Source organism: Cryptomeria japonica, chromosome 9 (genome assembly GCF_030272615.1).
Source record: "Cryptomeria japonica chromosome 9, Sugi_1.0, whole genome shotgun sequence".
NCBI lineage: Eukaryota > Viridiplantae > Streptophyta > Pinopsida > Cupressales > Cupressaceae > Cryptomeria > Cryptomeria japonica.
Window position 1 is genome coordinate 582,691,279 of NC_081413.1, and position 11,916 is coordinate 582,703,194.

The window sequence follows — 11,916 nt, forward strand, 5'->3', positions numbered from 1 at the left end:
TTATAATGGTTAATCAAAGCTCTTTTAGAACAATTATCAAATATTTTCTTAAGAAAATCATAGAAAATAATTATATAATCAATTAAGATCAAATTAAACAAATTTTCCAAATAAAATAAATTATAAAATAATATTTCAATTCTACTTTTAAAAACAAATAAAAATCAACATCCGCCATTTATTTATGTTATCTTCAAAATAATGTGAATGCCAATTCATAGCTCTTCAAGTACATTAAATAAATTAATTTTAATCACATTTATCTAATTTATTATTGATATTAATATTCAGTACTGGAAAGGACTTAAGTATTGGCCAACTACTAGATGGCAGTGATAACCTATATTCCCAGTTAGAGTGGTGGGATGGTTTTTAGTGTCTATATTAATAGTTTATCTCTCAACTCTATCCAAGGCTATGGTGGCCCTTCAGTGGCGAGCCTCCAGGAGGGAAGAGCAGAAAGAGGAAACTTTTTAGGTAAGCTCAAACCAAACTCTTCTTCCCTATTCACCTCACCCTCCACACTCCAATCAAAGCAATGTATGAGCTGAGCCACAGCCAAGTGAACAACGGAACTCCCCATGGACATTCCGGGGCATCCCCTCCTCCCTGCTCCGAATGGCAACAATTCAAAGTGTTGGCCTTTCAGATCTATGCTTGACCCAATAAATCTTTCAGGCTTGAATTCTAAAGGATCTTTCCAAATACAATCATCCCTTCCCATTGCCCAAACATTCACAAGCAACCTTGTTTTTGGTGGAACGTAATATCCTCCCACATTGCAACCCTCAGTGGATTCGTGTGGCACCATAAAGGCCCCTACTGGATGTAATCGAAATGTTTCCTTCATCACACACCGCAAGTAATCTAAGTTTACAAGATCACTCTCCCTTACAATGCGATCTCTCCCAACCTGCAATTCAATCTCTTGTTGCGCCCTTGCCATTACTTTAGGGTTTCTCAGCAGCTCAGTCATCGCCCATTCTATAGTTATAAGAGATGTGTCTACTCCAGCAAGTAGCATATCCTGCGAAAGCATTGAACTCGTTGGTTAGTGAGATCGTAGCAGAAAATTGTAATTTCACAATTTGACTAGAGAAAAAGAACAAATCCTAACATTGAACTAGCAATGGCAATTATTGAAACTGAACCGACCAAGATGATTGCTTTGATTGAAAGGCGAGAGACTTGAATCTCGGAACTTTCGCTCTCACCCATGTCCAGCATCACGTCCAAAAGGTCCGGATTGTCCGACCTTTTACTCCTCCTCCTCCTCAGCTCAACGCGCTCATCGATCAGCTTCTCGGCAAACGCATCGTATGCTTTATGAACGGCCTTCATACGGCGGCGGTAGCCTTGCAAATCAAGAAAGGAAAGAGAGGGAATGTAGTCCCCCACAATAATTACTCCCAACAGATGCATAATTTCAGTCATTATCTCTAAAAACGAATCGCCTCCGCTCAGTTCGGAGTATCTTCTGCCTGCAAACATTCTGCAGATAGTGTTGAGTGAGAGGGTGGAGATGAGATTCCGCAGTTCAACGGAACGCATGCCCTTCTCACTTCCTTCCCACACAGATCTCACCATGGCTGTCGCCTCTTCTTCTCTTACCCACCTGAATGACTCCGTTCTCTTGGTCGTCAGTAATTCCATCGTGCACAACTTTCTCATCTGCCGCCAGTATTCTCCATAGGGGGCCAGCGCCACGTCTCTGCGCTCGTAGCCCAGGTACTTGGCCCCCGATGTAGCTGGTCTGCTGGCGAAGATCAAATCATGGGTTTTAAGAAACTCTTTGGCCATGGCAGGAGAAGAGGCCACAACCGTGGGTACCGAGCCCAGGCGTAGAAACATAATGGGTCCGTACTTTTTTCCGAGCTGAGTCACGGACTTGGGAGGAAAGGTTCCCAAGAGATGGAGATTGCCTACTAGTGGCCATGGCCGTGGCCCTGGTGGCAATCCCAACTTTCCTTTGTTTCTCTTGCTTGCTGTCAGAAATCTGTATATTATCCAGAGGAAGATGAGCGAAAAACCCAGCTCCACTGCAGGGAAATTGAGCCATGCCATGTTTCGTTTGGATAGCCCGGCTTGCATATCTTTGATATCAACTTATCAGTATTTAAAGCAACTTGCCGGCCAAAAGTCGGGCACGTTCTTGGACTAAATTCTGCCCATTGAAGACTAACTTTCCTGCTCAATGCTGCACGAGATTCAATTTCCTACGGGCCGGCTTAACCGGCACACTCTAAGCATTCACTTAGGTGGCCAGGCCCACAAGCCTCAATTGCTGATGCTGAATTATCAGAAATCTAATAAAAAAGACAACAAAATAATAACAATGATCACATAAGATGCATAACATCTTTATGTGCTGTGTGTTGAGTTCTTTATCTCACATACATTGAGAGAAACAAAGCAAAAGTTAAATGTGCCTAGAAAACCTCGTTTGTTGGCTTGTTGTATGTGGTTTCCCTCATATTATTACTAAACCGAAAGCTTTTGTATGTTAACTAAACAACTGATGTGTTTTTTTTCACTTTAACTGACAAGTATTTTCTTTTAAGTTTGACTTTACAGATCTTAATTAATTACAAACAATAAATTAATAATAATGATTAACATAAAATTAATTAAGAAAATTTATTTTATTTTAAACAATAATTTTTTATAATGAATATTGAACTTTGAATATTTTTTAGCGTGACTTTGGAGATCTTAATTTATTACAAACAATAAATTAATAATGACTAATATGAAATTAATTAAAATTTTTGATTTTATTTTAAATAGTATTTTTTATACTAAGTTATTCATAATAGATATTTAACTTTCAATATTTTATTCTTGTTTTGACATAAGCATGGTAATTAATTACTAATAATAAATTAGTAATGATTAATATTACACAAAATAATTTAAATTTAAAGTTTAAAAATAATTTTTTTAATAAAATTATTTATAATGAATATTAACACTAATTTAATTTTAAAGATTTTTAAACAGTAATAATAAGATATAATTATTAATATTTTAATTATTATATATAATAACTAATTATTGATTATTAAATATTTAAAGTTAATAAATCTATAGGACTGATACTAAAGTCCACTAAATACTTCTTTTTATTAAGGATAAGATAGGAGAGCAAGGAACACATCAAACTATTTTAGTAAGGGGTAGTTGTGAGTTTCTTGCTTTGCTTTTATCTAGTTCCTATGAAGAGAAATCGCTCGCTGTACAGATAAAAGATGATTATTCAATGTTGTTTTGTGTTTTGAAATGAAAGTTTAAATCTAAAGTTCTATGAAAATTGATATATAGCCAAATTAATATCTTATTCATAGCATTTTCTTCCTTTATATACTTTGAATAAAGAGTAAATCTATCATGATCATTTTCTTTATGAATATGGGCATAAAATTTCATTAGTTAAAAATTAGAATACATATTAAAAGAATAAAGGTAGATGAACACACGAGACACCTCAAGAGTCATAGGTGATAGAACAACAAACCAAAAAACTAGTCAGAGAGGTAAATCCCAGAGCATAAAGCATAAAAATCCTAAAATTTGCTAAGTGGTGAGAGCAATTCCTGTCAGTAGTAGGGGAAAATCCTTATCATTTGATTTAGGTACCCCATGTATCACTGGGTGTGGAGTGACGTTAGGAATATACTAGCAAGCATCATCTTTATCATCTTTTTCTTCTTTAGGAGCCACAAAATGCTAAGGAGTAATAGCAAGGGCAAGTCAAGGTAACCCTTTGGAGGGCATGGTGGTGGGGCAACCAGAACCACGTCCCTAGGAGGATCCAACACATCCAGTAGAGAAACCATCACCACCAACAGTAGAGGCTCCAACTTCTCCCCAAGGAGGTGGAGAAGTGGAGCGAAATCATATAGCTTTGGTGGACCCACGAATAGACTATCAAGGTGTAGCCTGAGACCTGGGAGAGTGAGACCATCATGCAAAAAAGATCTACCCCCACCACCGACCCTAGGAAGGATAATGGCAGTGAGGGGATGAAGGGTCAAGAGTAATTGTAAGAAAAAAAATTACACCTTGTACAATTTAGCACAATAAATGTCATAATCCTCCTCGTCATCAGAGGTCATGTACCACTACTATTATCTTTTGGCCCACCTAGATCGCTCCATCATCTCTATACTAGAATCTTACCAACTCTGCTGACTTGTCATGCTCGATGTGTTAGTGTCCTATGAATCTGATAGTCCATAGGTGGCCATTTGTGTGTTTCAACTACACCTAGAAGAAATCCAAACACCTCTACAAGCACCCATTGACATCCATTTTCCTTCTAGGGCCTATGTCTCTCCCATTTAAAGCATTTCTGAGAATTCTACATCATTTCTTGTAGACAAAAGCTATTGGCAATCTTCTTGAGCAATATTAACAGGTTTTCATTAGTCTGCCATTATTGCAAGATTAGAGAACACACAACATTTTCAAAGAATCTTATTTTGAGCTTCATGGGGGAGTTATCTCTTTTGACCTCTCTCTCTCTCTCATATTGTTTTATAAATTCTCCTTTAATCTATATTTCGTTAATCTCTTATTATTTATTATCTATCCTTATTTATCTACCTTTTTTGTTTGAATTTAATTTGTTGTCCATACAGGTAGAAAATCTAAAACACAACCCCCAACATTTTCCTCCTTTGCATTTGTGCAGGTTTGTGTTCATGAGGAGCTCACTTAGCGGAAGGCCTCATAGCTTGGACCTCTTGTGTGTTCATCTTTTGCCTTACCCTCCGTCCTTTTATTTTATTTCTTATATCTGAATTTTTTTACATCTTTCAGTTATTTTACCCTTTTTGCATCCATACAGACATTTAGTGTCGTATGCAACTTTCTATTTATGTCCGTACAGGACGTCGTCATGTTGTAGTCTTAGATACACACACTTGTCATTTGCATAGAGACTTGTTAGGGTTGTCTGGGGGCTCTTTCTATCTTGTGCTAGCCTACCTTTTTTATTTGGTATCCCTTGACTCACCCTTTTTGCCAGTATAGAAGATGTACTAGAGGGTCGATTTGTTCTCTAGGATCCATCATCCTTGAGGTAACAAATTTGCTCCACTATATTTTGGTGAACCTGATGTGAAGCTGTTTTCTTTATTGTATCATGTATTTATCTTTTAGTTCATTGCATATATCTAAAATCTAATAAAAAAGAGAGCGTATCTTCCATCTCCATTTTTAGCATTTGTATTTCTTTTTCTTTATCTTTACATATAGAATTGTTTATTAGAAAATGAAACCCTCCGTGTCCCTATATTGTCGTCTAATTGTTGTGAGGCTTATTTATGAGCTTTACAACCCATACTTCCATAGGAGTCATAGTGAGGAGGACATCTAGATGGACTTTTCCTCCTGATCGTTGTAGTCCTCCTCTACCTAGTGCAATGATCACAAATCCTCTACCTCACGCAAACAAGCAATTCACCTCTCATCCTCTCTAGATTCCTTTAATGGGAGACTCATCATCTGGTAGCTCTCAGATTGACTTCCTGGATTAACTCTCTATTGCCTTCTCCTCCTATCATTGACCATGACCTTGTTGTCACTATTGACTTTGATTGGATTCCTTCTCTACTGGAGAACCTTAAGAGATTTTGAAGAAGGGTTCCTTTAACCTGGAGAATGTGCTCCCTCGGGCTGGGAATGTGATTATCATTTGAAGAGGCATGCCCATCTTAGATAAGAAAGGGTTAGAGATGTTGAGGTTATTGTCCATGATTGTTCTATGTCGTGTACCCTTGGAAGATGCACCCCCTCCTGACATCTAGTCTGACTCCTCTGGTTCTCTGATTGATGTTAATATATCAGGGTTGAATATGCATATGGTGGATTCTACTTTTCCTAGCATCAATGCCTCATCCACTCCATTGGGTTACATGGGTATGTCTAGTAGCTTGATCTTTCCCTCCATCACGATACATATCTCTATAGTCAGTACTAGTACTACATCTTGTACTGGCACTAGTCATTTTGGGGATACTAGTGGAGATGGTGGCATATTTGGCACACCTCTAAATCCTCTACCCTCTAATTGTGACTTGAGCACTATCTAACATTACATGGGACAGTTATAGAACACAACTTACAAACATGTCCTTTGCTTCTATTCAATCATCTAGATGTGCATACTATAGGAAGAGTCCCCTTGACCTCACTATCCTGAACACTATCCTTCCTCCTGCGATGCGATCATTGAATTTCAATAGGTTCAATAGTGATTGGGAACCTAATGTGCACATTTACTCTTTTATGACCATGTGTAGTTATTACCACAATCTAGATTTTGTATTGCTTAAACTGTTCTCGTGGTCCCTTAAGGGAAGCACGTTAGAGTGGTATACCTCCTTGCCAGATAATTCCACCTGTATCTTAGATCAACTTATAGATCTATTTGTTAAATGATTTTAGGCTAACATTGGCTAAAGGGTGAATATCAGTGACCTTGTTCACTGTAACAAAAAACCCAACAAAAAAGTCAAAAAAATTATCTTGAGATATCAGTCAATCTCTACCAAGATCCCCTTTGCCAACCCTGATAGTGATTTCTAGAGGATGTTCATTGGCAATCTGCAACCGACATTGAGGAAGACGTTGTCTCTTGATCATTACCAGAACTTTTCCAATATGTTTTCTGCACTCACAAACTACCAGCACACCATGGCGTTGTTCAAATCTTCTACTTCGAACCCTCGCGTTGGGTCCTTCGCAGGCACATCCTTGAAAGGGTCTATAAAGAACAAAGTTGTAGCTAATGTTGTGGTTGTTCCTTTGTTTGCTACTACAAAGGGATCACAATAGAATATTCTTCTCTAAATTGAATGAATCCTACTTAAGCATAATGCATCGATTGCTACAAGATAATCTGATTACCCTTCCTGAGGTTAGACCATTGTCCGATAACAAACCCTATCTACATTGATACAACAAAAAAATTTCATCACCATTGTGTACCTAGTCATGATACTGAGCAATGTTATCATCTTTTAAATATTGTCCAAGACCACATCAACAATGGTTGGATTAAATTTGGTGAGAAAAATCATAAGTAAAACAAGTTTATTGATAAGGTCAATAGTGATTTGTAGATCTACACCAATTCATTTCACCCACATTTGACAAATTTTATTTCTTCATCAGAGCCTCCTTCAGATGATGGTCTATTTATGAACATGGCTACCATCACTCCTATTTTTTTTCCTCCTAGCTAGAAGGGGAAGGTGTCTCACACGTCATTATCATTCACCCCTCTAGATTCCCCATATTGTAGAGAGCTTGCTTCTCTATACATCCCTACTAAATTTAATGGTCAAACTATCATAGGTGTAATAGTTGACCCATTTTGTAGAGTCGATGTCATCATAGAGGAGACTATTCATGAATGGTTGGCATAGGTTTGCATATGACAAATGTTGAGCAACCCAGAGGACACATGGTGGTTTCTCTATCCCTCCTTTTGGAAACATGTTCTTGATGGTCCTCGTCGGCCACAAGATGGTTTCATCAACCTTTTCTATCATTTCCAAGTCAGAAATATTTTACATTAATTTGGGCATTACTTGGCTAATACAAGTCGACGTAGTCCCGTTAGTTGTGTATAAAATTTTGAAGTTCTCATGAGCGTTGGATCCATTTCATCTAGGACACTTGATACGAAACCCTAATAGCTTGGGGAGATTTTTTATTCGATCATATTTTCCCTAGTCTAGTGGAGCCCATGCTTTCCTATGTTGATTTGATGTACTATGCTTACTATCAGTATAAGACAAGAGATTTATCCCCTAGGTCAGTGTAGCCTAGTTATTCGTGATCACTTCCTACATTGACTTTTGCTTCATCCATTTTGGTGCTGGAGCGAGTGGTGTCTTCTACTTCTTAATCATCAAGGGATGAGGTTAAACCCAATCCCTCGAGTAGACCTTTTTGTTTGACCTAGATTGTGTGACTTCTAGTGGTGTGCTCTATTCCCATGTCCGCCCTTAATGCAGATACGGGAAAGGCACCCACAACATCCAAGTCTATGACCCACCCTCCCTTTGAGCTCCAAATCTTGGTTGATATCCCTTGGCCTTCTCATTATCGTCCGAAGATGTGTTTCCCTTTCTCCCATTTATCTATAATAACTTCTTCACAGGCCACGCCAGCACCCCTTATTCCTCCAATCATTCCTCAGGAGGAGCAAGGTAGGGTTCCTGCTACTATAAATATCATACTAATCACATCTGTTGGGCCTTCTCTTGTTCCTAAATAGTTTAAGTGGCCTCACCTATGGAGCATGATGCTCTTCAATCCTCTTGGGCTTTAGTTGTTGGCCCTCATATTCATCATAATCAACATGTGCGTGTGCATAAGCGCTATAGATGGACTAGGGCTCGAGAATGCGATATTTCTCTACAATCTACTGATTTATCTTCAGCACCAAGTTTTGTCGCATCGGATATTGTTTCATGAGCTTCTCTTATTTTCGCATCATCTTTGGTTTTACTTGCTGCTGGTTGAGGGCCTATTGATGAACTTCCTTCTAAATGGGTGTAGGATTTTATTACTCCTTCTTTGCGACCACCCCTAACTACCTCCTTGCCAAACATACCTCTATTGTCTGGGCCTATTGATATGTTGTACATGCAGGTAGTGTCTAGCACAACTTTATCTTCTCCTTCTGTTTCACAGTCGTTAGTGCATCAGAGTTTTCTGAGGGTTATTTAGCCTATTTCGGTTGATAGAAGACCTGTTTCTCCACCAAACACAAGTTTGAGCAGGGGCCCATCCCAAATTTTTTATGATGAAAATCCTCACAGGTATGCTTCTTGTCCTTTTCTTTACCTCCTTCACTATCTGTTGCTTTTCCTATTTCTATGTGTTTCATTGAGAAGGCTCCACCTTTTCCTAATTTTTTCATTGTCCCTCCTTTGGAGAATGACAATCCTATTCTTGTTTTATCTCCTCCGATTAAGTCACTAGCTTCCTCTATGGAGGATATCTTCTTCATCTCCTTTAAGGAAGTCTCAAAATTGTCTATGATATATTTTTTATCATTCACCCTTGCCTCCTCCAAGTTTATGGACACAGACGTTGCTGTTGCTTCGCCCCTCACCCTTGCTGCTGGTAACATTCTCAGTGATGTTATTTTAGGTAGTTCCTATCCAAGCTTATCCTCCTTCTCCCTATGATCTAGATTGGGAAAATGATGATATCCTATGGGATAACCTTTAGGATGTTTATCTTTTATCTCCATGTTTTTTCATGTGAGCTTGATTGTGTATCTCCGCACTTGTTTTATATGTTTGTCCCCTCCTTGAGGACCTAGGTTATTGCATAGGTTCTAGGATACCAGAGGCTCACTGTCTTTATCTATTATGCTTTCCTATAGGACCCGAGTTACTCCGTAGATCCTTAGATACAGGAGATTTTTCAATCATGCACCTTCTTCTATTTGTCTCTCTACTTCTTCTATGATTTTTCCTATCTTGCTTAATTATGTTCGAGAACGATGAAAAAAAATGGGGCCATCTTTGGTCTACTTCCATGTTGAACCAAATTTTTATTTTATCCGTCTTCATGTGTTGTTCTTCAAATTTGATAAGTTTGGCGCTATGACGATATACCCATCTTGCAATTTTATTACATTTTTTTTCTCACTGCTATGGGTTTTGACGCCAAACTATCGAAACCCCCTATCCTCTTGCATTCATCTTTGATGATGTGGATATTTATGTATCACCAGCTAATGGTGGCATTCCACGGAAACATCTTAATATGTTTATGTACCACAACTGCTCTTCTCCTTACAATAGCATAGTTACTTTTTGACCACCAGCTGTTATAAATTTTGATCAGTTCTACAGAGATCCTAAAATCACATAATTAATCAGTTATGAAAATTGTGATCCATCAGATGTACAATTTGTTTCAGAAGAAGTTTAGTTTGAGTCGCCTCCAATGAGACCTGAAATCGACTATTAAACTATATTTGAAAGAAATGGGCCGCTTTCTTTAACAATAATGCTTAGAGGACCACATATGAGTACTATTGGCCCATCAAACCTACACTATCATGGACAACCATTTTGTATGCAATTTGCATCTCAAATGGATACTATTTGGAATCAACAACTCATAAATAGATGGGGCGCACAAGGAGTTTTTTATAAATACACAATTGCATTGTGTCGGTTGACAAAGAATATCATCAAATTTGTAAAATAGAAATAGATAATGAAGAAGGTGAAGAAACATATAAATGGTCTCCTTTACACATTGATTTACCTAAGATATTTTACAAGTAGAAGTAAATAATAATGGATGAGAGAGGTTTTAAAACATTTCAAAATATATTTGGTTTCTCTATTTCTAGTAAATTTTCTGTAAATTTTATATTTTTCTCAAAAAATTAAGTTTACAAGGTAGAATAAATTGGGGTTTTATTATTCCACTTTATATGTTTATGTTTCTTTGTGATTAACACAAAAACAAATTTAAAACTAACACTATATGCAACTCAATGTTATTTTAAAATAAAAAAGAGAAATCTTGATCTAAATAAGGAATAACATAAATTAAACCATAATATTAAAAGAATTACAATTCTTCATATAAACCTAATTAAACATCAGAAAGAAATCAACATTAAAGTTTTATAATGATTATGTTTTAATTTGGGTTTACCCTTACTAAAGGTCAAATTGTTTTTTTAATAAATGCTGAAGTAATCTTATTAAACTCAAAGTATTTAGGTTAAATAAATTATTAATTTCGCTCTAAATTGATTTAAATAATTTAAATAAAAAATATTATTAAATTTAGAAAAGTATTATTATTATTATTCAGCCCATGGGGAAATTTTGATCTCCCTCAAGATATATGTATTGGTTGCATGGGATTTTATGGGTTTGATGGTTTTCTTTCCTGGTTCTTTCAATAACTTAAGCCGACAGATATAGATGCTTTAATTGTTCTATTATTTCAATAACTTAATTTTATTGCTTGAAAATTCAAGCCTCCATATTAGTTGGCTTAATTTATATATATAATAATATATATGCTAATTTATGTTTAATTCAAACATTATAAATTACCTATTATATCATTCATCTCAACAAGAATCTCAAGATGAAAAGAAGCTATGTTACATTAGGAAACTCCTAAAAGAAAAATTTCTTTCAAAATGGTAAATTAGTTTCTAATTTGAACTTATCAATTTTCAAAGACATCCAAAATAGTTGTTCAACCCACTATAGTTGAAAAGAACATTTACTATCAATTATTGTACTCTTTATCATAACATGTAATATTGCTCAAAATTCTTTCATTTCATATAAACATTAATCTAACTTATTCACAATATTTAAGAAAATGTCTTTTAGAACAACTAACACTTATTTTACTCTTTACCACATGTTACATGTGTAACATGTAATATTGGTGTTTCTTTCTCAATTAATATAGGCAATACTTTAACTTATTTATAATGGTTAATCAATGCTCTTTTAGAACAATTATCAAATATTTTCTTAAGAAAATCATAGAAAATAATTATATAATCAATTAAGATCAAATTAAACAAATTTTCCAAATAAAATAAATTATAAAATAATATTTCAATTCTACTTTTAAAAACAAATAAAAATCAACATCCGCCATTTATTTATGTTATCTTCAAAATAATGTGAATGCCAATTCATAGCTCTTCAAGTACATTAAATAAATTAGTTTTAAACACATTTATCTAATTTATTATTGATATTAATATTCAGTACTGGAAAGGACTTAAGTATTCGCCAACTACTAGATGGCAGTGATAACCTATATTCGCAGTTAGAGTGGTGGGATGGTTTTTAGTGTCTATATTAATAGTTTATCTCTCAACTCTATCCAAGG

The 11,916-nt window shown here is 35.9% G+C and overlaps 1 protein-coding gene across 1 annotated transcript; it reads right to left on the bottom strand.

Moving 5' to 3' along the window:
- Positions 1–415: 415 nt before the first annotated feature.
- On the bottom strand, positions 416–2,064 carry LOC131858531 (cytochrome P450 71AU50-like). Its single transcript, XM_059211794.1, has 2 exons — positions 1,189–2,064; positions 416–1,027 (listed from the first exon to the last, which is right to left on the bottom strand). Exons 1-2 carry the CDS (start codon positions 2,062–2,064, stop codon positions 416–418), a joined length of 1,488 nt encoding a protein of 495 aa, XP_059067777.1.
- Positions 2,065–11,916: the final 9,852 nt, after the last annotated feature.

Excerpts from the sequence above, each read along its gene's own strand:
- LOC131858531 (XM_059211794.1), bottom strand. The coding sequence starts at position 2,064 with ATGGCATGGCTCAATTTCCCTGCAGTGGAGCTGGGTTTTTCGCTCATC. Across the intron at positions 1,028-1,188 it reads GCGAAAGTTCCGAGATTCAA|GATATGCTACTTGCTGGAGT; the intron begins GTCTCTCGCCTT and ends ATGCTTTCGCAG.